The following is a 22,283-nucleotide window of genomic DNA, read 5'->3' as shown; positions in this document are numbered from 1 at the left end:
TGCTGCTGCATTTGTCGGTGCCTCAGTGCCGGTGAACACCCCCAATTTTTCACTCTGATTTCAACAACATTTTCTGAATCGTTTGCATTCGCCGCACCACCTATGAGCGTTTGCTTTTCCAATGTCGTCGCTCTTGTCAACCAAGCGCTCAAACTCAATACAGACTTCACAAAGTGCATCTGGAAGGCATGTCCATTGCGACGGTAGCATGCATTGGGGCTCTCGTGTACTCTGTCGAGTGGCCGTCAGGATGGATTGCACTTACAACTTGGACTTATCAGGTTCGTCTGATGCACCTCCAATTTGTCGAGCAAGCTATAACTTGTCACCATCATCCGAAGCGCCTCCATGTGCTTGTGCCAGCTAGCCGTTCACTTCTCGCTCGGCATGGAATCGCGGAACATGTCGAAGTCGTCCGCGGTTGTGTACGACCGCAGAATGTAGGTTTGCCACGTTATATGCGTTTTACTTAATCCGAGGAGTTGCCTATCTTGTACATCACTGAACAAGGTAGTTTAGTTGATAAAACGGGATGAAAGCTGCATGCTCTTGCCGCGGGCACGTAGAGCCCTGTCGAAATTCCATTTCGCGGCTGAATTCATCGCTACACGATGGCCTCAACGAGTCGGCTTCAAAGGACAAACACTCGAGATCACGTTTAAACGCTGTTTCTTTTTTTGCATTAGGGAATCTTCAGTTCGGCAGTATATTTTTAAAAGAAATAAGGCATGTTCATACAAACACTAGGTAAAGATTAATTTACGGGATACTAATATAAATATAGAACTCGAGAGCCAACCAGGATGGTGGGTGGCTCCGTGCAATTTGAGAGGGGGATTCCAGAAGCTCATCCTCGACCCGAGGTAATCGCGGCGCCGCTTCTCCTCTGCCCAACGGACAAGTTTTGCAAAGTTCACGATTCGTTCATGAATCATAGGCAGCAGTACTCGCCGTCTCCAATGGAGACCGAATGTCGTGAATGCGGAAGCGACGACATTGTCGAGGATTACGCTGCAGGCGACCTCGTGTGTCGAGGCTGTGGAGTTGTCTTGGCCGAGCGGTTGATTGACGAGACAGCAGAATGGACCAACTACGCAGATGACGACCGAGATCGGGGAGATCAAAGTCGTATTGGTGAAGCGGTGGATGCTCGTATGGGTGAGACCTCCCTACAAACCTTCTTGGTCAAGTCTGCTTCGTCCGGTCCGAGCGAGACTGCGGCCCCGAAATATCTCAATTCTGCACAAAGTACTACGTCTCTACGACGCCACGAAGGAGTGGACCAAATCAAGACTCTGGCGCATGCGCTCAATGTTGGCCAGGCTGTTGTCGAGTGCGCCATTACAATTTACGCCCAGGTCGACGAACAGAACTTGTTTCCGCACAAGAAATTCAACGAGCGAAATGGCGTGTTTGCTGCGATTTTGTTCATGGCGTGTCGAGACTGCAGCCACTCGCGTACGTTGAAGGAACTGGCCGTTGCGTCTGGCATCGACATGAAGCGTATTGGCAAGTCCCTTGGCGTGCTGTCGCGCTCAAGCATTGCGTCGAAGAAACAAGCCGGGACCGAGGACTTTTTATCACGGTTTTGCTCGTCGTTGGACTTGCCGTCGAAGACTCCGATCCTGGCGCTGCAGATTGTCGAGAAAATTGCCAAGATGGGGCTTGTCGATGGCAAGGCACCCGCGGCGGTCGCTGCGGGTGTGATCTACATGGTGGCTGCATACACGAACGTGAAGCGATCGCTGGACGAGGTCGCGGAAGCTTCGCTCGTCGGCAAGAAGGTGGTCAAGGATGTGTGCAAGGTCCTGTTCGAGAACAAGTCGCTCTTCGACGACCTCAACCAAGTGTTGGTGTAAGTGATGTTTTCTCCATATGCCCAGTGGCCCGTCCGTCGTCGAAGCGATGGGCGGCCGGTGGTGCTCCTTGATCTGCATCCAGCACGGGGAAATGAACTGCATTGTGTTTTGTAGTGGGGCCGCGTCGTGAGTGTCGGTCGGTTGTCGTCTCACACTCCCACACACGACCTTGCATTCAAGTCGGCGCGCTGCTCCACCTCCGCCATCGTTTTAACCTGCTATTTATACACCCACACTTTCAACACGTCCCCTCACGTTGTCAATGGAACGACCAGATATTTTCAGCTACTTGAACTCGCCCTTGGCGTCGGCGGCCTTGGCTTCCTTCGCTTGCTTCATCATGATCACAAACACGTCGAAGTCGGTCGTCGCGACGAGCATGCGCGAGTAAATGGCGATCGTGCCATGAGGATCTTTGTCGTGGGCCTACTTGTACGGAACCGTGAGCCACCATACTCCCCTGAGTTGTATTTTGCCGCGGTGCTGATGCGGCCTTGCCGCCGGCACGCCTGAATGGCGGCATCGCCGTACTTAAAGGCATCCATGCACTCAGGTACCCACCTTCTTGACGAGGGTGTAAAAATCGTCGACGGTAGATCCTTGGGACTCGATGAACGCCTCGATCTTGGATTCAAAAAGGTCGGTGAACTTTTTGTAAATGTCCGTGTACCTGCGTCAGTCGTAGCTCGCTGTGAGTGTGATACAGAGAGGCGATCGACATGGCTTACTCGAGCTGCATCTCGTCGGACTTGACATCGAAGATATCGCAATGCTTGTCGGCAAATCTTTCAAACACTCGGCAAAAGTCTTCGTTCTCGAAAAAGAACGCGATCACGCGGTCCACGATGGTCGGCGGCCGGTCGGTCTTGGCATCCGATTCGTTCGCGCCGACTCGTTTTGCATCGCTCACGTCGTCGTCGTCGTCACGGCGGTAGGTTCCCTTGCTCTCACTCGGCATCTTTGTGGTGTACTGGGACTGGTGGTAGATGTAGAGATTTTTTTTGTAACCGTTCATGAAACGGCCTCTGCAAAAGTGTGATATTATCGTAACGGAGCGGTTCTACCGACGTCCGCTCACTTCCGAGCCGCCTGCAGCATCATGGCGTCCCGCGTCCGCCGCATCATGAGGACAAACACAGAGAAGTCGCACACGGACACGAGCATTTGAGAATACACGGCCAGGGTGCTCTCTGGGTCGTTCTCGTACGCCTACATGGCAAGGCATTGTGAAGTGAATGCGAACCCGGGTTGATTCCTTACGCGCTTCACGATAGTGTAGAAGTCCTTGACGGTGGAGCCTTGCGATTCGATGAATACTGTGAAAGACACATGCGCTGCGTGAAGTACGAAGACGTTTGGTAATAAGTGTACGCTCGCTACCTTCGAGCTTGGATTCAAAGAGGGCGGTGAATCGATTGAACACGTCGGTGTACCTATACCCAGGGGATTGATGGTCATCAGCACGTTAAAATGATCTCAGCTTGCATGTGCGCACTCGAGCTTCATCTCGGCTTCGTCCTCTGTGTCAAACACGTCGCATTCCCGCTCGGCAAAGTCTTGGAACGCCTGGTTGAACTCTTGGTTCTCGAAGAAATACGTCATGACTTTCGTCACGATGTTGTCGTCTTCGTCATAATCGTCGTCTGCTCCTTTCGAATCGACATGGTTGCTTCGGCAGCTTCCTTTGGCGTCGTCATCGTCGTCTCTGTCGTCGCGGGCATCTTTACTTTCCGTCGGCATGTTGGTTGTATGCATTGCATCTTGTAACGGTAACCTCACAGTGAGTGTGGATTGGCCCATATTTCAATTTTGATTCATTTGATTGGATGAAAATTTCAAAAAGTCGTTCCATTGGCTGAAATTGTTGCCAGGCGGAACCTGAAACGACTCGTTGGGGAGAAACTACATCAATTCGTCCTCGGCGCCAACGTCGTGCTCGTCGTCAGGAACGCTAAAGTCACCTTCCGCGGCGTACAGAACCTCGAAAATCTTCTTGATGATGTCCGTGTGTTGCGACTCATCTAGTTCCTGGAGCATGGACTCAATGTCGCGCAGCTTGCCAAAGTAGAAGTCTCGCTCCTTTTCCAAGCCTTCGATCTGCATACGATCGCAGAGGAAGTCCCAGCAATGGCCCATGAGACTTAAGTAAGGTCGAAACTCGTACCTGGCTACGGCAGATCGAGTTCGCTTCAGCCAATTCTTCGTTTTCCCGCGTCAGATCTTCAATCTCTTTGTTGCTGGCGGCGGAATCACCTGGGCACATCTCTCTGTTAGGAGCGACGAAGAACTCAAAGGCACTTTACTCGTTCGACGAATCGATTTCTCCTTCTCGACAGATACAGGAGCACCAGGAGGTTTCGCAGATCCAGCTTTGGATGATGCCGCAACGGGACGCTTCTTGGCCGCGGGCGCACTGGAAGGGGCCGTCGTTGCCCCAGCATACTTGTACTTTGCCGTGTAAGCTGCACCACCCTTTCCCTTTTCTCGAGTTGCAATCGGATCGTAGTCCGACGACCCGCCAGCGTTCAATTCGTAAAATCGCTTGTACCACTGCATGAACTCCAAGTTGTCTTGGTACTTTCCTCGAATGAGCTTGTCGACTTCGATGAACCGATCAATCTTGAGCGTCGCGAACGCTTTTTGCAGAATTTTGTAGTTTTGGATGTACTCGTAGTCTTTGTTGGCGCTCCAGTCGACCTTGGACATCGGGACTTTCCCCGGGTAGATTGCGTCAAGGATCTGACACGCGACCGCACCTGTGCACGTCTGCTCGACCTTCGTCAGTCCCAGGCCGCACGTGGCATTTACCCAGTCTAGGATCTCCTTGCGCCCGACAAAGTACGCGCCATCCATCATACCGATGCTTTGATCTGCCGCCGCCATGTTGCTCACTTCTTGCTTCCACGTGAATTGAATCGACAACACAGTCGGCACAATACAATTCCACCTCACGTTCAAAGCCACCAATATTAATACCAATCGAGGTTTAATGACATACTACACCCAAGTGATTCTATTCATTTCTTATGGAATGCCCTAGGAATTATAATAAAATGTCATTCGTCATTTGTATTACACCCAATGCCTTGATAGTTGAAAGATCCATTAAATCGCCATGTAATTGGTCAATACATGTGTGAGATATGCGTATTTTTGTCCAATCAATTCCGTCTTTAAAATATTGGCACGAATTTGCGTTGCCCTCACCGCTAACATGACAAGCCTGGCGGCGCTTCTGCCGCACTTCCCGCCAGTCGACTTCGCCATGGGCTATGGTTCTGCCGTGTTCCAACAGGCCGGTCACGATGATTCTACCTCCATGATCGACTTAGTCTTGGCAGTGGAGGACCCGCTTGCGTGGCACACGGAGCACTTGCAGCGACATCCAGAGCACTACTCGGGCATCAAGCTCTTTGGACCCAAGGCAATCGTGTACGTGCAAGAACATTTTGGCGCCGGCTGCTACTACAATACACTGGTTCCTGTTCCCGGCTCATCGCAATTGAGTGTGTCCTCGTCATAATCTTGGCGCCGCAGGCTCACCTCGAGTTGTAGTGAAGTATGGGGTCGTCAAGACCAGCACGTTGTGCCATGAGCTCACTGCCTGGCCCACGCTGTACTTGAGCGGCCGCATGCACAAACCCGTACGTTGCAACAGTTGCACGTCACAAGCGACTCTCATCCCAAGTTAGGTGAACATTTTCAAGACGAACGTCGAGATCGACAAGGCAGCATCCATCAACTTGACGAACGCGCTGCATTTAGCGATCCTTGGCCTCCCGGAAACATTCACGGAAGAACAGCTCTTCATGGTACGACAGATTTTTCAATTGAAATGCATCTCTCCTTGACTATTCTCATGGGGTAGAAAATTGCGGGAATTTCGTATTGGGGTGATTTCCGCATGGTGTTTGGCGAGAATCCGAAAAAAGTGCGCAATATTGTCCATGGCAGCATGGAAAAGTTCCGAAAGCTGTATCAAAACAAAATCGACGTAATGCTGCGTCAACTTCGCACGCGTCCTCACCCCTGTCGTAGACGTCACCATTTTTGAACCGCCTGCACGGCTCAAACCTGCAGAGCGACGTCAGTCCCGTCGCACGGGAAGCGATGCTCCTTGGGTTGCCGCACAACATCACGTCGCGGCTGAGCGAAAAGGCAAAGGTCAAGTTGACCCTGTCGCCCAATGGCAAGAAATTGAAACACGCGGTCAGTGCGGTTGTCGGCCAGTACAGCCGCACACAGAGCATTAAGGGCATTGCCACCGCCGGCGCGCTCAAGACCATGGTGTATATTTGGCAAAAGCTCAGTCGAACGTACCTTCGCAAGTAGAATTGTACAATGTGGGTGTCCAATGTTGTTTCAACGGTATGTTGAGACGACTTGCACTCGTTGGTGGATTCATACTGGTATGGATCAATCACTGTAAACTAACCCTCTTCATCCTGCCATTCGATGCCCTAATGTCACCGAAAGCTTCGATGCTTCGATAGCGCCGTGGTAGTTGTTGATTTGCGTATCCGGCGGATCGTCCCAGTCAAGCGGGTGGGCAGGCTGAACTATTGCTGTTGAAGACGAGGAGTGCTTGGCATTAGAATATCGTCGTGCATGCGCTGACCATGCACTGCCTTTGTCGTTCGCCCAAAGGAGCAAGCTCTGCATATTTGGGATGGGGAAATCAATGTCGCCTTTCACTCTACAGTCCATTGCAGGTAACATAGCAGCTAGCAACCTATGTCAAACGTATCGGAGACTAAAGGGACCGCCGTCGTAGCGGCTGCTGCATCCTTTGTGGGGCTATTGTTGTCAGAGAAGTCACAGGGCTGTCACCGTTGGCGGCGTGGAGCTGTGGCCCTTGCGCTTTCCTGGTTCGTACACATATCCGGATGAAACTGACTCTGCCTTGTTTAGCAAAAGTATTATCCGGATATATCTGGAATGTTGGCGAAGGATGGTGACATGGGCCAGTCGACCAAAGGACAGAATGGGCGACCGCACCAGCAACCGCGAAGGCAAAGTCCGTCTGGAGCCTGGATTCAGCCAAGTGGTACGTCCAAAACCTGCACGACCCTCGGAAAGTGACATACCGGTGCGCTTGTAGCACTGGATGATGCTGACCCAGCGCTCGAAAGACATGACTGGAGGCCACGGCGTTCGGCGCAACATTCCCCGAGAAGAAATAGCCCAGCACAACACGGAACAAGATTGCTGGACTATCTTGGATGGGAAAGTGTACAACTTGACTCCGTATTTGCGCTACCACCCTGGCGGGATCGGCAAGCTCATGCTGTCTGCGGGCGGGGACTGCACAACGCTCTTCAATGAGAGCCACGCGTGGGTCAACGGTCACGGCATGCTCGAGGTACCGACTTCTTCCCACACAGTCCGTCCCAATTTGTTTTTTGCTTGTAGAAATGCTTTTTGGGCACGGTGGAAGCTACCCCAAGCACAACCGCGGCATCGAAAGACTCGACCGTCCTTCTCAGTTCCGTGGAGTACCGGCCGCTGCGCCTCCTGGCAGTTCGCGACGTGAGTGCCATGACCAAATTGTTTCAGTTTGAACTACCTCGCAACAAGACCCTGGTACGTTCAGTCGTCGTCACCCAACTCGACGTCATGTGCCATCGCTTTCATTTGGCGGCAATCATGCCGCCATCTTGTTGAGCATAGCATGGATCCCGCATCAAAGAAAAGGCTGCTCTTAACTCTAGCTCATCTAGGGCTTAACGATGCCAGGACAACACGTGAAGTTTCGTGTGACGATCCAAGGCAAGTTTTACGAGCGTGCGTTCACGCCAGTGTCCCCGATCACCCAAGTACGTGGCCATCGTGCCTTCATCTTCACTCAGTTGTGACGGAGTAGAAGCACACTGTCGACTTTCTCATCAAAGTCTACCCGGATGGAATCGTGACGTCGCATTTAGCTGCGTTGCCTGTGGGCAGCGACGTGGCCATGATTGGGCCGCAAGGGTCGTTTGGGTACACTGGCGTCGGCGAGGTGACTGTGTCTCCGTCGGTGACCCACCCAGCGACAGATATAGCGATGGTGGCCGCCGGGAGTGGCATCACCCCCATGCTGGCTGTGATCAAGGCGGTCCTGCAAGGGAGGGTGTTCGACGCGACCAAGCTCACGTTGATCTACTGCAATCGGTCGCGAGACCACGTGATTGCCAAGGCATCACTTGCGCCGCTGCACAGCATGTTCCCGACGCGCTTTCGCTGGCTCAACGTCTTGACGACGCACGACGAAAATGCCAAGGAAGATCCCGACGTGAAGCCATTCTGCATCGGGCGGCTCTCCCGCGACATCCTCGAGGAGCACTTGCCGCCCCCGTCGGATCAAGTATTTGTCCTCCATTGCGGCACGCCATCGTTTGATGAGTTCGTCGCGAGTGAGCTGCGCGCGCTTGGATATCCCTTGATTCACCAGTTCTAGACTGGTGGTCGTTCCATGAACATGCTGAAAACCAGCTACGGGCTTCTCACATGATGGTCAAGGGGTGCACGGGGAACGGATTTGTCAGGGGTTTGATGTCCTATTTTGAAGCGAGTTGGGTCCATCATGATCTGCATGAAGACTCTTCCCGTAAGTGGAGGACGAAGGACTGTATCGTCGCGGTGGCGTTCTCCATGGCATGGCCTCTTCCAGAATTTGAGGAATGATTTGATTGGACATGAGACACATTCGTGAGGCTCTCTGATTGGATGATTGGGGGTAAACCTCTAAGAGTTGATCTCCGACTGATATATACAGTTATGCAGTGTACCATCGAAACACTGCGGGTGGGCGACATGTTCTCGGGCCAGTGGGAGCAAGCAAGGCGGAGAAACGTGGGGGACGAGCGGGATTCGAGCTGTAGAGCGTCGGTTTGTAGTCCCAAAAGGTGTCGTGGTGTCGATCTCCGGCTTCTGCGGAGTTTCGCATACGTGGCATACTCCACTCCCCTTGACGGGCATCAACGTAAAACAGCGTGGACTGGCCTTGGACGACGAACACGTCATGGGACAAAGGATGAAACAGTGCAACAACACAACTCGCGGCGATTGCCAGCCATTCCAGCTCCAGTTGGGGCGTCGCGTAGCGGGACGGCGAAGGTGGTGCTACTTGTACCTAGCTCGTCGAAGGCTTTCGGTTCGTGAGGGCGAACCATGCGTTGCTCGTTTGCTGTGCTATTTGACCACTCCTGCATGTGGAAGCGTCAGATGCTAATACGAATCGAGAACTTCCAGCAGCAAACAAAGCGTTCGGAAGGGCAATTTGGCATCGTTCATGCCTGGCCAAGGACAGTCATGTGCAGAATATCGTGCGCGATTTTACTGAATATGGCTCGACCACATTAGAGCTATTTTCCACCGTTTAATGCTTCCTGCGTCGGTTGAACGTTGTCCGGCTGGGGTAAGCGTATTTCAGTGTTGGGAACGATTGGATCCATCTCCCGGGGCTCTCAGCCTCGTGCGCTATAGGAACAATGCGCGCAAACTCATCGCACCGACGCCCCATTGTCCCAATACTCAGATCGTGGCTTCTCTGAGCTTCAAGCAATGGCCTCCAACCACCTCCCATGCAACACAACACGGAACATGTAAGTGGCGTGGCCCCACCCGATGGCGGACTCTCGCGACGCAAGACGTTGTTGCCGCCAGATCACGAGGAGGGAGCGACCGACGACCGTCCAACGAACGTCCGAACGGGGCAATTAAACTATACAATGCAGGAATATGCAGGAAGTCTCAGTATCCCGGCGTGCATGGCTCCATCGCCCTGATGGACGCGACATGCATCGTGGTCGATGCGCTGTCCCTCCTCTGGACTTGTCATGTTCGCACTCGAGACCACAACTGTGGACGGCGACGTCGTTGTGTGACCAACATTATTACGTCGAACACCTTTCAATCGCAGGTTGTACGAAAGAGGTGGGGCGTACTGTGCATTCAAAATTCAAGTGAAATATTCCTACCTGATTCATACAATCGAGGAGGCCGTCGCCAGATTTTCCGCCTACTTACTTGTCCTTTACACGGAAACGAGCGTCAGAACGTCCTTGCTTTCGTCGTGCATTAGGATGACTCGCCCCGACATACTGGCGGGAATGTCCGGATCATCCGGATAATGTCGCAACGCGTGCTGTTCCGACTCATTTCCCGACAAAGTGCAGCTGTGGGATGAGCTTGCAGCATCCGCGCCGTCAGCGGCCCATTGGGGAAGCGCCGGCCGATATGAACGAATCCATCGATTCGCTGGATGTTCATGCTGGAGGCAGGATCGGTGGCGGCAGCATGGATCGGTATCGAGAGGCGGATCGCCAATCGGACCTCCCATTGATGAGCAACGGCATCAGCGGCGAAGACCTGGACTACGACGGTGTTGAAGTCGAAACAGGGTTGCGGGAACCACCGCTCTTGATTCGGTGGGAAGGATATCTCATGAAGCGAAGCGACTGGCTCAAGCACTGGGACACGTATTACTTTGTCCTCCATGGACGGGTGTTGTACTGCTACCTGAGCGAAGAAGAAGCGAAGGTCCATCCGGAAAGCTCGAAGATCAAACACGGCAAGTTCTCGATCAGCGACAGCTTGATCCTGGACGAAGTCTTCAGCGTGCGGTCGCGCCACCATTACGAGTTCATCTTTGAGAACGACCAAGGGAAACAGATCTATTTGCGTGCGAAAACCGAAGCGAGCAAGCAAATGTGGATGCACATGGCGAGCCATGGTATCGTCGACAACTACACGGACCACGATCAAGCGTTGAACATGCGGCGAGCGCCCCAGCGCCACGCGACGCTCGTCGACTTCTTTCTGGGGTACGAATACCTGTTCGCGTCGTTGTCCAACATTGAGGACGCTGCAATGCCCATGGCCTCGTCTTCGTCGCTCGATTCGTTCAACAAGTACCTCAAGAGCCACGGGACCAACGCGCCGACGATCATCCTTCCCGACGCTGCAATTGCCGAGTTCCCCCCCAAAGTCGACCACATTCTGTGTCGGTTCTTTTCCATGTGCCACACGGACATTGCCATGCGCAACAACTACATGCCAATCGTGCCCTTTCAAGGTATGTTTTATTTTTCAGTATGCCCATCGCGTTCGATTCGCGATTTGCTGTCCTGTGCGATGCCCGCTGTGACACGAGCATGCAGGCACATTTCGAGGGTATGCTGGCATCCTCGAGTACTTCACCAAGCTGTCGAAAGCGGTGGTGTTCAAATCGTTCAACGTGGAAGGGATGTCGTTTGAGGGAGAAGGGTCTAAGCGACTCGTGGTTGTTCAAGGCCATGAAACGATGGAAGTGCGGGGAACGGGCGAGGCGTTGTGTCAGGCGTGGGTGCAAAAGTTCCTCATAAAGGACGACGGCCGCATCTACAGGTACGGGAGCAGCAGCATGCATCGACGTCTCAGGGTCGTTCACAGATGGGAAATCAACGGGGATATCGTTGCGTCGTCGGTCGCATTCAAGCACTTGCACGTACGAGGCGTGGTGGGCGCCGAGAAATTTCGCGAAATGTTTACAACGATCAAGCTCGACAACATCCCGAACCTTGCTCGAAAAGACAAACACACCACTTCCGACGTTCCTCTTGCCCCGCAACAGGGGCAGCAGCGCCAACCAGCGGCGCACGAACGTCCTCCCAAGCATCAACCGAAAATGGTGTGGAGCACACCTCCCCAACACTCGACCACGTCTCCGACCAAGGCCGAGTGGAAACGCCATGACAAGAGAGCGCAAACAAGTGCCTCGGCTCGGCAGGCGCTGCCGGCAACCATTCAGTTCAAACGAATTCACCCGTCATCGTCTCCCGCCACCCACGAGTTGTCACCCACGGCCCAGGCCGACGAATTGCATTCTCCATTTGAGGATCGCCCGTCGACGTTTTTGGAGAATGACGGGCTCGGCATCGAAGATGAGCCGGAGCGTGAGGACCACCCAATGCATGAAGAAGCAGAGGCGCCGTCACCTCGTTTTCAAGGCACGTCGCAGCTGAAAACGTCGTTCTTGAGCAATGCGTCATCGCTCCAAGACGACGCATTTTCCGTTGTGACCACGGCGGCCACCGCCGGCGCGAGCAATTCGTTTTCCAACCCCACGCCTCCTCGAACCAACACAGCCACGACACACGAACCTGCTTTTCGGCAGACGTCGTTGTCGGCGCCGACGCTAGAGAAATCGAATCTCCGCGGGTTGCAGACGTGCCATCCATCGTCGTCGCAATCGTGTCCATCGCCATTCCCGCGCTACGCTCCGCCGCGTCCTTTCCAGTCTGCCTCGCACGCCACTCCCAGCCACCACGTCTCGGGCAAAGATTCCTCCCCAAGCCATCCCAACCACTCACGTCCTCGGCAGTCGTCCCGTCAGCCCGCTCCGACCACGAGCTCTACCGAAGGCGAGTATGGTACCCCGTCCCCAAACGAGTCGAGCAACTCGCCAAACGCCCCTGACGATGCTATCACGTCCAGCACCTCATTTGACTACCCCTTGGGCTTCAAGCGCGGCAATCTCTGGCCGGACGCGCCGGTCCCGCCATCGGAAAGCATTCGCATTCAAGTCGCCAAACGCCTGGACCTCTGTCGCCCCCGCGACGATCTCACAATGTACCTCAATATTGCGTGCAAAACTCTCCACGTGCCGATGGGGACGGTGTGCGTCGTCGGCGGTGCCGCCGGCCTTTTCGTCGCCAAAGTTGGAATGATGCAAGTAGACACCGTGCCGCGTGACGTGATCTTTGAGTCGCATGTCATCATGAGCGCCGAGCCGACGGTCGTGTTGGACACGAACCTCGACATTCGATTCGCCTTGAACCCGCTGGTGACGCAAGGTGACATCCGTTTCTATGTTGGCATCCCGCTCGTCACGTCCGACAACGTTGTTCTTGGCGCGTTGAGTCTTGTGGACAAGGTGCCCCGCGCATTCGTTCGGAAGAAAGAATTGTCGACGTTGGTTCAAATCGCACAAACCATCGTGAACCGTGCCGAAGACTTGATTGCGGCATCGTCGTCGAAGCAGGCCGTCCCGGATCACATGAACGAAATGGCCGATCGCCGGAAGCAGATGGATTTGGAAGTGGATTAGGCAGACAGATGAATAGGACAGTGCAGCTCGTGTGTGCGAGATCATTCTACTTGTGAGCATTGTCGGCGCCAGTACATCGCGTTGGTATTGCACACGTCCCCATCTTCTAAACCACACGGAAGGACTTACCCAGCGGAAGCGATGTACGTTGTCCATGCTTCCCTGCCTTTAATGCGTCAGTTTCCTAAAGAGCGCGTCTGGGTCTCGACCCTCAGTGCTCTGACACTACAAGTACCGAGGCAACTTGTAAAGCAGCATTTGCTTCCTCCACGCCAGCCTCCATGGCGCGCGGATGCTGTTCGTACTGCGTCATCCCTCGTGATCTTGGTCAAGAAAATGCCGTGCAAAGAATCCAGGGGCATCACCGCGACAAGCCAATCACGGGCCGTCATTCTTGAAAATTCGATCATTACAGCCAATCAAATCGACTGTTCGACCTGTATAGTCATGCAAGGGTGGTATCTTCTACCAACGTTGCGCGGTTTTTATTACGTGGAAATAACTTGAACTTTGTATGGAATTGTTTTTACACAAGCGTCGCGCATTACATGAATTAGTCTGAGGAAGGAGCGGGCGATGTACCAACTCCGGTCCGACTACGACCGGGCATTCGTGTTCAGCCAGTACTCGACGACGCCGCGGGGCAGTGGAGGCCCGCCGCGTCATGATGGCGGTACGCCCAAGTCGTCTCCTTCAGCCCCGGCAAACCGCGTTGTCGACGGCCAGCCGTGCGAACTTGCGGTGGAAATCCTTGCGGACAGCGTCCTCGAAGGCGACGAACGCCTGTCGTCCATGGCGCGCATGAGCTACACGCAGTCATTTGTAGGATATGACGAGTCAACGAATGGTCGTGACCTTCTGGATTGCACACCACTGCAAGCATCCGCTCCAGACACGTCACCCCCGTCAGCACCTGTGCCATCATCCACGCAATTGGAATCCCCTCCATTTCCCACGGCAGGTGGACTTAGCCGTACCTCTAGTGGCAGCCAACTGAAAGGCAACTCGCTCATGGCGACGCCACGGCAAGTAGACGCGAATCGCGCGCGTAGCATGAGCAGCTCCAACATCCTTCAGCGCGGGTCGTCGTCGAAACCCAAGGTTGTCGGGCTCAAGGGTCTGTACGAGCCTGCGCTGACTTTGCACTGGGAAGGGTATCTCATGAAGCGCAGTGACTGGCTCAAGCACTGGGAAACTTACTACTTTGTCTTGCACGGACGCGTTTTGTGCTGCTACTTGAGCGAAGACGACGCGCGGCTCCATCCCGAGAACTCGCGTATCAAGGACGGTCGGTTCACGTTCAGCGACAAGGTGGTTCTTGACAAGGTTATCGACATTCGCACTCACTACGACTACGAGTACTCGTCGTCGGCCTCGTATTCGTCTGCATCGTACCAGCATACGTCGTCGACAACCCCGTCCATGTCGACGAATGCATCGGTGGCCGCCGCGGCGCTCTCGAACGCGTCGTCGCCGCCGGCGACGCCGTCCAAGAAGCACGTGCCTTTTCGCTTTGTTTTTGAAACGCAAAACTCGAAAAAGCTGCACTTTCGCGCCAAGTCGGAAGCTTCCAAACAACTTTGGATGCACATGGCAACCCACGGTACGTCGCCAGTGCGTCGATGCTCGTGCGCTTTGTTGGCCGGGGCCAGCAATTTGTGACGCCATCAACAATTTGAATCGACCTACACGATGCGACCTGACGTAGGAATTGCCGACACGGATCTCGACAATGGTGGGCTCCGCCGCCGCGGATCCTTCCGCAGCGTTGGCTTGAGCGATTTCTACGCTGCGTACGAGTACATGATCGCGTCGCTGAGTGACATGGAGGACAAGCACAAGCTCGCGGTGCGACCTTGCCATGGACTGCGCCATGAAACTCAGCCCCACGTCGTAGGCACACAAGAAGCACCGCGTGAACCAAGAAGTCGTGCCGAACGCGCCATTGTCGTCGTCGTCGATCCGACCAAAGACCGACCACATTTTGGGTCGGTTGTTTTCAATTTTGCAACCCGACATCGTGCTCCGGTCCAACTACCTCCCGATGGTCCCGTTTGCAGGGACGTACCGAGAGTACATGGGCATTCTAGACTACTTTACAAACGTTGCGCGCGCCGTCAAGTTTAAGAGCTTCCAGGTCGACGGGATGAGCTGCGAAGGCCAGAGCGGCAAGCGCATCGTGGTCGTGTCGGGCAAAGAAACCATGCAAGTGCGCACGTCCAATGCGACCTTCATGCAGCACTGGGTGCACAAATTGCACTTTAAAGAAGACGGCCGCATCTCGAGGTGAGGTCTCGCGCCCGTACGATATTTTGCTGTGACGTTGCAATGCGGAATGTCGACGTGCGTTGGTGCGCGACATCGTTGGGGGCTGTCCAACCCTCGACGGGCCGCCGGCCACCGTTGGAGGGACCGCCCTCGGCGCTGTGTGTCGAGTGCTTTTATCGCTTGCGCTGTGCTTTCAGATTTCATCCATGTGCCCGTGCATGTGGAAACATGAGGTTGGTTTGGCCTTGTGACGAATCTTTTGGTGGCAGGTGGGAAATATTTGGCGACGTGGTCGCGTCGTCGGTAGTGTTCAAGCCGCAGGGGTTCAGCATGAGTCTGACGCTGCCGTCGCACTCGGAGCGCGTCCGCGAATCGTTTGTCGGCGGGTACATCGTCGCGATCAAGTTTAAGCACCTCACGGGCATCCGCACGGACCCAAACGAAAAGTACTTTGTCCGGTGCGCATTTGAAAACAACACGAGCCGTGACAGCGACCAGCGGCAACCAACGCAAGCCCAGAGCAAAGTGATCACGGCCACGTCCGCCACGGACGGCGACGTTTGTCACTTTGACATCAAGCAGGATTTGTTTCTCCAAATGGACAGCCTCTCCCGTGACGACAATACGCTCTTGGGGGGTACGTCGGCGGCGGTGCATCGCATGGCGCGTTGATTTTTGGCTGAGATCGGTCGTTGTAGTGCAATTTTGCCAACTGTCCACCCACGACGTGTTGGGTCGGACCACCGTCAACTTGGCTTACTTTTTCAACCGTGCCGGCATGGAATCGAGCTGGCAAACGTATACATTATCAAACGCAAACGAAAGCTTTTACGGGAAAATGATGCTCTCTGTGCGCCGTCATACCGTCCACTACTACGTTGTGCGCTGACCGGTGCATGTAGGTGCATATCTCGCCTCTTGGCGAAGGTGCCTCGAGTCTATCGGTCCCGAGCACTCCAGGCGTCAAGCCCCGGTATCCTTGGCTCTCGTCGACGACGCGCGCAAGCCACAACCTGACCAACCGCCACCTCTTTAGCTCGTTTGTCGGTGAAGATGTCGATCAGAGTACGTGCAGAGACACCGATTCGTGTGCGTGGATGGTGGTTTGGATCAATGTGTATTCAGTTGCACACGGACAAGCATTGACTTGTGACGTTGTGGCTCGTCGTGGGGCGGAGCCATGGCACACGTTGTTGGGCAAGCCTTGACGAGTGTAGTCCTTGGCTGGCACGGTGGCTCTAGTGGCGGCCATGGCGGAGGAGTGGTCTGTATTTCAACTGTCGTCTGTGCAATGGGAATCTCGAACCGTCCATGATTGTTCCTGCGGACGTTGCCATTTCACGACGTTTTGCAGGCTTTGTCGACCGACCGTCGACTGGGCAAGGCGCGGCGCTGTCCAACTCGACGGACAAGTCGTCGCTGCACCAGTTTATCATTGGCGACTCGACGTTTTCCATTTCGGACCGGTATCGGATGGTACGCCCACGAAGCACAGTCGACTGGGAGCGTCACGCGGCGTTCTTTCCAGGTCAAAGTCGTGGGAAAAGGCACGTATGGCGTCGTGATTGCTGCCAGCGACTGCATCAACGGAGGAACGTATGCGATCAAGAAAATTGCCCAGTTTATGCGCCACCCCAAGGTCGCGATGTTGGCCTTTCGAGAGATTCAGCTCATGAACAAACTCGGCGCGCATCCGTGCATCATGGGAGTGCACGAGCTGCAGCGTCCACTCTCGTTTGAAGCGTACGGCGACGACGCGTGAAAGGCGGAGAGATGATGTGTGGCTGGTGTAGATTCGACGACTTGTACATTGTGCAGTCGCTGATGGAGACCGACCTGTGCCGCGTCATCCACTCGAAGGAACACCTGAGCGACGAACACATCCAGCACTTTATGTACCAAATCCTGTGCGGCATCCAGTACATCCATAGCGCCAACGTCCTCCACCGCGACCTGAAGCCGTCCAACATCCTCGTCAATTCGGACTGTTCGATCAAGATTTGCGACTTTGGCTTGGCTCGTTTTGCGACCGACCAGGATTTGGCCGAGGGGCTGTCCGAGTACGTTGTGACGCGCTGGTACGTCGCAAAATGACCATGGGGGATGCCGACCCTCCATGCTTGCCTGAATCGCATCTCGACTCGCGCGACTCTTGCTAACGCGTGGTCGATTAGGTACCGCGCGCCCGAACTCCTTCTCGCGAATGCATACGAAATGTCGATTGATGTGTGGTCCGTGGGATGTATTTTCGGCGAGCTCCTCGGTCGCCGCGTGATGTTTCCCGGGAAAAGCTACGTCGACCAGCTCAAGGTAGGCAGCGTCCGTTTGTGTGTTTGGCTCGACTTGGATACAAACTTGAGTTTCCTGTTGTCGACGTGTGGTCGCCTCAAGAGATCCCATGGCGTAGGTCATCATTGAAGTCGTCGGCACGCCGTCCACGTTTTCGTTTTGCGACAACCCGACCGCCCGCCGGTTTGCCGGTCGGCAACTGCTCACGCGCAGCCCCGTCATCGCCAAAGTTGCCTGGCCGGAAGTATTTCCCCATGCCAACCCAGAGGTACTGCAACGTGTGCGTGGTGGGTGCGCGGTCCACACTACGTCGGTTGTAGGCGCTGAATTTGCTCGACAAACTGCTCCAGTTTGACCCGAACGAACGCATCACGGCCTCGGACGCCCTCAAACACCCCTACTTTGACTCGTGTCGAAATGACGAGCTCGACAGCATGCTGTTCACTCCAAACGACGCGGATGGCCCACCCGCCAGCACGTTGGATTACAAAAAGGTCGAGCCAGCCCAACTCAAGCAGCTCTTGTTTGACGAAGTCATGCGAGAACGTTAACGCCGACCATCCAATCAGAACGCAGTGTTTACCTTATGAATCGTTTGATTGGTGGATTGAAAATCCAATCCACCAATGAAATACGGACGAACCAGGGCAATTGAAATCTGTGAGATACATGCATCCATGGCGGCGGTCGACGCCGCAACGACATGCACGTGCCCTTGTGTTGAGATAGGGGCAAGGGAGCAACCACCAAATGGACGAGCGGGGGGACTTATGCGACCGTGCGCCACGTTAGCAAGAGCACAGCTGCTGCCAACCACACGGTCGGTCCGTCCAACGCCGCTGTGGAAGTGCACGTCGCGCATGTCGAGTCGGCACATGGCGTGCACACTGTGCCCGTGCACCCGGACGAACAAAAGCACTTGCCAGCGATGCAAAATCCATTGTCTCCGCACGAGATGGCATCACACAACTTGAGATCGGCCGCAGATTTGACACCCTACGACCACACACACGCACTCGTCATGGACGCGACCAGCCCGCACGACCTACTTGCTTGTAGCAAATGTTGGCCTTCCACGAAAAGTCATACAGCGAGTCGAGCGGGCACACGCACTGGCCTGTTACGACATTGCAAGATCCTCCGTTGCACACGTCGTCGGCCGCGCACTTGTGGCACTGCTTGCCTGTCCAGCCATCCTTGCACTTGCATGCATCGTTCACACACTCGCCTTTCGTGTTGCCGTCTCCGCAATCAAACAAGCAAGCATCTACGACGATATCCACCATCAGCTCCATTTGTGTACACGAGCCGTACCAGTAAGGACCTTTTCGCACTGGTCGCCACCAAACCCCAAGTCGCAAGCACAGCCGTACGATGTCTTGGGGTCGTCTATGTCTTGGGGGTAGCACGTGCCATGGTTGTTGCACAGCACGCCGGGAGACGACATGCATGCTAGATCACGCGAAAATGTTAGCAAGCCGTGGGAATCTCACACTCGTGTGCACACAACGCACGGTTGGCACTGCTGCAAGCGTAGGGGAAGGCACTGTGGGCGCGGCACTCTTTCGTGGGGACACAAAAGAATTGCCCAACGTAGATCGTCGGGTGCGCCGCCTTGTTGAGGTTGTCGACGTAACATTGAAAGCAATCGGCGCTGTCCGCGGTCGGCGCGACAGTTGTCGGATCCGTCAAATTGCCAGACAAGCGTCGACCGCTAGCATCGACGGGGTCGCCGCCCGTCCATGTACCGCCGCAGCACTTGATGCCGCGAAGTTTAGTCGTGTTCACGAAAACGCACTGAGTCTCGAGCTCGCCACCCGGTGCTGAAGGAGCGTTGTAGCTTGGGCAATTGCCAGAGCTACTACCGCGGCACACGCTCTTCAGCGCACATTTTGCGCGGACTTGGTCCGACGACGGAGATAGGTACTTGATTTTCACGCATGCCATCGTTGCAGGGCAGTCTGCGTCGACTTCGCAGTCCGTGTCGAGCCCTTGTACTCCTCCACCTTGACGGATCCCAGCCAGTCCCAAAACGACGAGAGCCGCCAGCGCGCGCTTGATGGCCATCGTGACGAATCGAAAATGGCGAGTGAACGGATGCCATGGGTGACGGCGAATCTGAAACTGCTTCATCCGGGATCTTCCATTCTGTAACCCCTACGGAGACCATGGTGATTGCTGGAAGTCCAAGTGCATGCGGCCATGCCAGACCAAATTCTCCTCGAGCTAGATGGCGGCACAACGAAATAGCGTTCTCGATGGACTCTGCTGGATTGCGCACGGGCTGCAGGAAGAACCGTGCTCTGTTTTCACAAGTGACGCTGCGCTATTCTGCGCATATTTTGTAGGTTTAACAATGGTCGTTGCGATGTCAAGTCGGATCGTCGGGTGCGATCGATTGCCATGGCAATGCCACCGCGGCCAGCGGTGTTTGCTCGCTTGACGGCGGCGCCTCTTGCGATCGACGACATCTTGACTCGACCAAAGTGAATCGTGCATACCAACGAGGCATGCCTAGCGAGTTTGTCCGCTATCGCACTCCCATCGGACTAGCCCACAGCTCCTCATGGACGCGTTTGGAGCATGGTTCTCCCGCCACTTGTTTGACACGTTTCCGCGGTACTACCACGAGCACCACCACTATGTCACAAATCCCGTGGTGGCCGCGATCGCTCCCTTGCCTGCCCTCGTCCTCTTGCACAACGTCTCTGGCGTCGATAGGAGGACATTTGTACGTGGTGCAGATCTTGCACATCCGACGCCCCGCAGGCGCCACGGACAGAGCCATGAACTGAGCCTCGCAATATGGACATGTCGAAGTAGTGCGATTTCTACACGTCCATCGAAAAGAAGGCTGCACGAAGAGCGGAGGGACTCGGACCGCCAAAGCAGGGCATGGAGCATGGTGGAATACGTCCATACGCAAAGGACCGAAGGCGCTACATCGGTCGTACGATCAACGCTCCCCCGCTAGGATGGACGATGCTGCGTCTCGAAATGGTGCGCTACCTGCACATGCATCGCTCGGAAGGTAATTCTTCTGGTTTGGATGCGTCGCTTTGTCTGGATGAAGGGCCACCTGATGTACAGCCAATTCTTTAGTGCGTGCTGCACCTATTGAACACGTCCACGTTGAACACTTTGGATGGACAACGTGTCTCGCCACCTCATGCAATCAACCCTGGCATGAACTGGTTCCGCCAGCTACAGTGGTGGACAGTGGTGGAGGCCATAGCCTGCCGCGGTGCCGTGCAAGCAGCCGCCAAACACAACCACATGAACGTCTTGGGTTTCCACTCAACGGCAGGTCATGGTCGAACGAGTCTGACGTATTGTGTCGTCTGCTTGCCTGCCTCAACTCGCCGTCGTGGTCCACACGTGTTCGTCTACAGCATCGCACAGTCGACCGAACGCATTCAAATCAAACACGATGAACTTGGTCGGAATTGGATTGCATGGATCACCACGTGGCGATGCGGCGATCCCAGCTGAAGGCGGCGATGGGCCGTTTTGAAAACAAGCGGATAGAATCGAAATTTCGAGGTGCTGGAGCTACGCCGAGGTAGGCATCCGAATGACGTCGGTGGATGCAGATGTTGGTTGGAAGGGCGAGATGGACGGTAGATTGGACGTTCATGGGACTGAGAGCTGCCGCCACCAGCGCGTTGTCGAGAACAAGTACCATGGATAATCATCGCGGTGATGCAATGCCACAGCCACCTCTCCTTCGAGACGGTAACAAACGAAAGCATCGCTTGCGCCCATGGGTTGATTGCGGGCATTTCGCGCGTGCATACTTAGATGATTTGTAAATGGCCTCAGCGAATGCATCGCAGGACCTGCGATGTCCTAGTTCGACTCGGGTGACGGTTGCCCCCTTGCTGTTCGAGCACAACCTCGGTCGACTTCGACGCAGCCACTGAAGGCTGGAACGACAATATAGTAGGAATTCTGCAACGCCGCCGCAGACGCCAGCAAGACCGCACCTCCGAACGCCTCTTCTTGGTGACGCTTTCTATGGGCAACGTGTTTGCGTCAGCAGGGTAGTGAGGGCGTGAAGCTCCTGCAACAGCAAAGCGCGGGCGACAACAACTCAATAAAGGCGCCGGTCGGGCGCGGCCCATCAGCTCGAGCTTACTAGCCCCTCCAACCAACCAATTCAGTGACAGCAGTGACCTACCACTGCTGCCACGTGTGTCGCCAAAACCAATGGATTCTAGTCGGAGGCACCTGGCTCCCACGAGCACATTCACATCTAAAGTCCATTCCATGAACAACTCGAAGATGCCAACACCTTACCAGGGTGCCCAGACGACAGCACACCCGTACGCAATGCCATTCCTGCGGCGGCTGGACCAAGGATCACTATCATTTGTGAAGCGCTGACTCGCTGCTAATATAGTGTTGGTTGCGCCCTCCCACCACTTTTTTAGCTATTGCCATCACCTACAGTCTGGAACAAAATTGTAGCCGCACCCAATATTTGTGGAGGAGGCTGTCGTGTGTTAATCGAACAAGAAATCCAATGCTACCACTCGAAACGTCCTTTAATTTGACCAATATCCGACGCCAAAATCATCCGCAGAGGTCAACCGTATTCCGAGAAAATGATAAAACTCGTTTTTTTGCTGGTGCAAAACTATGGCCGCACTGGCAATTTTCGAGTATAACTCGTGATGGGATGCTCTGATTGGCCTACAAACTGCATTAAATTAAAGCAGACACATCGCTGATGACATACATGCATCATGGCGACACCTTCACTTCCAAACAATGCCCAGAGGGGCAAGACTAACCCC

The 22,283-nt window shown here is 54.6% G+C and overlaps 9 protein-coding genes across 13 annotated transcripts; 5 read left to right on the top strand and 4 right to left on the bottom strand.

The window, feature by feature from the left end:
- Window positions 1–832: 832 nt before the first annotated feature.
- On the top strand, window positions 833–2,158 carry H310_05698 (hypothetical protein). Of its 3 annotated transcripts, XM_008870477.1 has the most exons (3): window positions 833–863; window positions 938–1,855; window positions 1,974–2,158. In XM_008870477.1, exons 2-3 carry the CDS (start codon window positions 960–962, stop codon window positions 1,987–1,989), a joined length of 912 nt encoding a protein of 303 aa, XP_008868699.1. In that variant the 5' UTR covers window positions 833–863; window positions 938–959; the 3' UTR covers window positions 1,990–2,158. The 3 variants fall into 3 exon arrangements, with proteins under 3 accessions (XP_008868699.1, XP_008868700.1, XP_008868698.1); XM_008870478.1 differs by having other exon boundaries at window positions 938–2,158; XM_008870476.1 differs by having other exon boundaries at window positions 833–1,855.
- On the bottom strand, window positions 2,145–2,874 carry H310_05697 (hypothetical protein; the record flags this gene model as incomplete). The annotated part of the gene is made up of 3 exons (XM_008870475.1): window positions 2,145–2,285; window positions 2,421–2,529; window positions 2,588–2,874. 3 exons carry the CDS (start codon window positions 2,872–2,874, stop codon window positions 2,145–2,147), a joined length of 537 nt encoding a protein of 178 aa, XP_008868697.1.
- Window positions 2,875–2,933: 59 nt separating this feature from the next.
- Window positions 2,934–3,599, bottom strand: H310_05696 (hypothetical protein; the record flags this gene model as incomplete). The annotated part of the gene is made up of 4 exons (XM_008870474.1): window positions 2,934–3,068; window positions 3,120–3,175; window positions 3,240–3,292; window positions 3,355–3,599. The coding sequence occupies 4 exons, from the start codon at window positions 3,597–3,599 to the stop codon at window positions 2,934–2,936; spliced, it is 489 nt and encodes a 162-aa protein (XP_008868696.1).
- Window positions 3,600–3,644: 45 nt separating this feature from the next.
- Window positions 3,645–4,805, bottom strand: H310_05695. Of its 2 annotated transcripts, XM_008870472.1 has the most exons (3): window positions 4,163–4,805; window positions 4,024–4,112; window positions 3,645–3,956 (listed from the first exon to the last, which is right to left on the bottom strand). In XM_008870472.1, exons 1-3 carry the CDS (start codon window positions 4,740–4,742, stop codon window positions 3,762–3,764), a joined length of 864 nt encoding a protein of 287 aa, XP_008868694.1. In that variant the 5' UTR covers window positions 4,743–4,805; the 3' UTR covers window positions 3,645–3,761. The 2 variants fall into 2 exon arrangements, with proteins under 2 accessions (XP_008868694.1, XP_008868695.1); XM_008870473.1 differs by having other exon boundaries at window positions 3,645–4,112.
- A 241-nt stretch (window positions 4,806–5,046) lies between these two features.
- On the top strand, window positions 5,047–6,430 carry H310_05694 (hypothetical protein). The gene is made up of 5 exons (XM_008870471.1): window positions 5,047–5,365; window positions 5,415–5,503; window positions 5,552–5,671; window positions 5,728–5,853; window positions 5,898–6,430. Exons 1-5 carry the CDS (start codon window positions 5,074–5,076, stop codon window positions 6,189–6,191), a joined length of 921 nt encoding a protein of 306 aa, XP_008868693.1. The 5' UTR covers window positions 5,047–5,073; the 3' UTR covers window positions 6,192–6,430.
- A 362-nt stretch (window positions 6,431–6,792) lies between these two features.
- On the top strand, window positions 6,793–8,648 carry H310_05693 (hypothetical protein). Its single transcript, XM_008870470.1, has 5 exons — window positions 6,793–6,906; window positions 6,961–7,221; window positions 7,272–7,442; window positions 7,580–7,675; window positions 7,723–8,648. The coding sequence occupies exons 1-5, from the start codon at window positions 6,811–6,813 to the stop codon at window positions 8,293–8,295; spliced, it is 1,197 nt and encodes a 398-aa protein (XP_008868692.1). The 5' UTR covers window positions 6,793–6,810; the 3' UTR covers window positions 8,296–8,648.
- Window positions 8,649–10,007: 1,359 nt separating this feature from the next.
- On the top strand, window positions 10,008–13,025 carry H310_05692 (hypothetical protein). The gene is made up of 3 exons (XM_008870469.1): window positions 10,008–10,914; window positions 11,000–11,225; window positions 11,271–13,025. Exons 1-3 carry the CDS (start codon window positions 10,023–10,025, stop codon window positions 12,925–12,927), a joined length of 2,775 nt encoding a protein of 924 aa, XP_008868691.1. The 5' UTR covers window positions 10,008–10,022; the 3' UTR covers window positions 12,928–13,025.
- Window positions 13,026–13,503: 478 nt separating this feature from the next.
- On the top strand, window positions 13,504–18,035 carry H310_05691 (CMGC/MAPK protein kinase; the record flags this gene model as incomplete). Its single annotated transcript, XM_008870468.1, has 12 exons — window positions 13,504–14,530; window positions 14,636–14,775; window positions 14,825–15,213; window positions 15,465–15,832; window positions 15,894–16,045; window positions 16,098–16,260; window positions 16,550–16,671; window positions 16,724–16,938; window positions 16,989–17,273; window positions 17,370–17,505; window positions 17,603–17,752; window positions 17,805–18,035. The coding sequence occupies 12 exons, from the start codon at window positions 13,504–13,506 to the stop codon at window positions 18,033–18,035; spliced, it is 3,378 nt and encodes a 1,125-aa protein (XP_008868690.1).
- On the bottom strand, window positions 17,985–19,557 carry H310_05690. 2 transcript variants are annotated; one of them, XM_008870467.1, is made up of 5 exons: window positions 18,999–19,557; window positions 18,799–18,936; window positions 18,534–18,751; window positions 18,068–18,480; window positions 17,985–18,004 (listed from the first exon to the last, which is right to left on the bottom strand). In XM_008870467.1, exons 1-4 carry the CDS (start codon window positions 19,549–19,551, stop codon window positions 18,253–18,255), a joined length of 1,137 nt encoding a protein of 378 aa, XP_008868689.1. In that variant the 5' UTR covers window positions 19,552–19,557; the 3' UTR covers window positions 17,985–18,004; window positions 18,068–18,252. The 2 variants fall into 2 exon arrangements, with proteins under 2 accessions (XP_008868689.1, XP_008868688.1); XM_008870466.1 differs by lacking the exon at window positions 17,985–18,004 and having other exon boundaries at window positions 18,045–18,480.
- Between the last annotated feature and the right edge of the window lie 2,726 nt (window positions 19,558–22,283).

The sequence above is a fragment of the Aphanomyces invadans genome (genome assembly GCF_000520115.1).
Source record: "Aphanomyces invadans strain NJM9701 unplaced genomic scaffold supercont1.10, whole genome shotgun sequence".
NCBI lineage: Eukaryota > Oomycota > Saprolegniomycetes > Saprolegniales > Verrucalvaceae > Aphanomyces > Aphanomyces invadans.
Note: the sequence above shows the minus strand (reverse complement) of the source record. Positions and strands in the feature narration are given on the sequence as shown.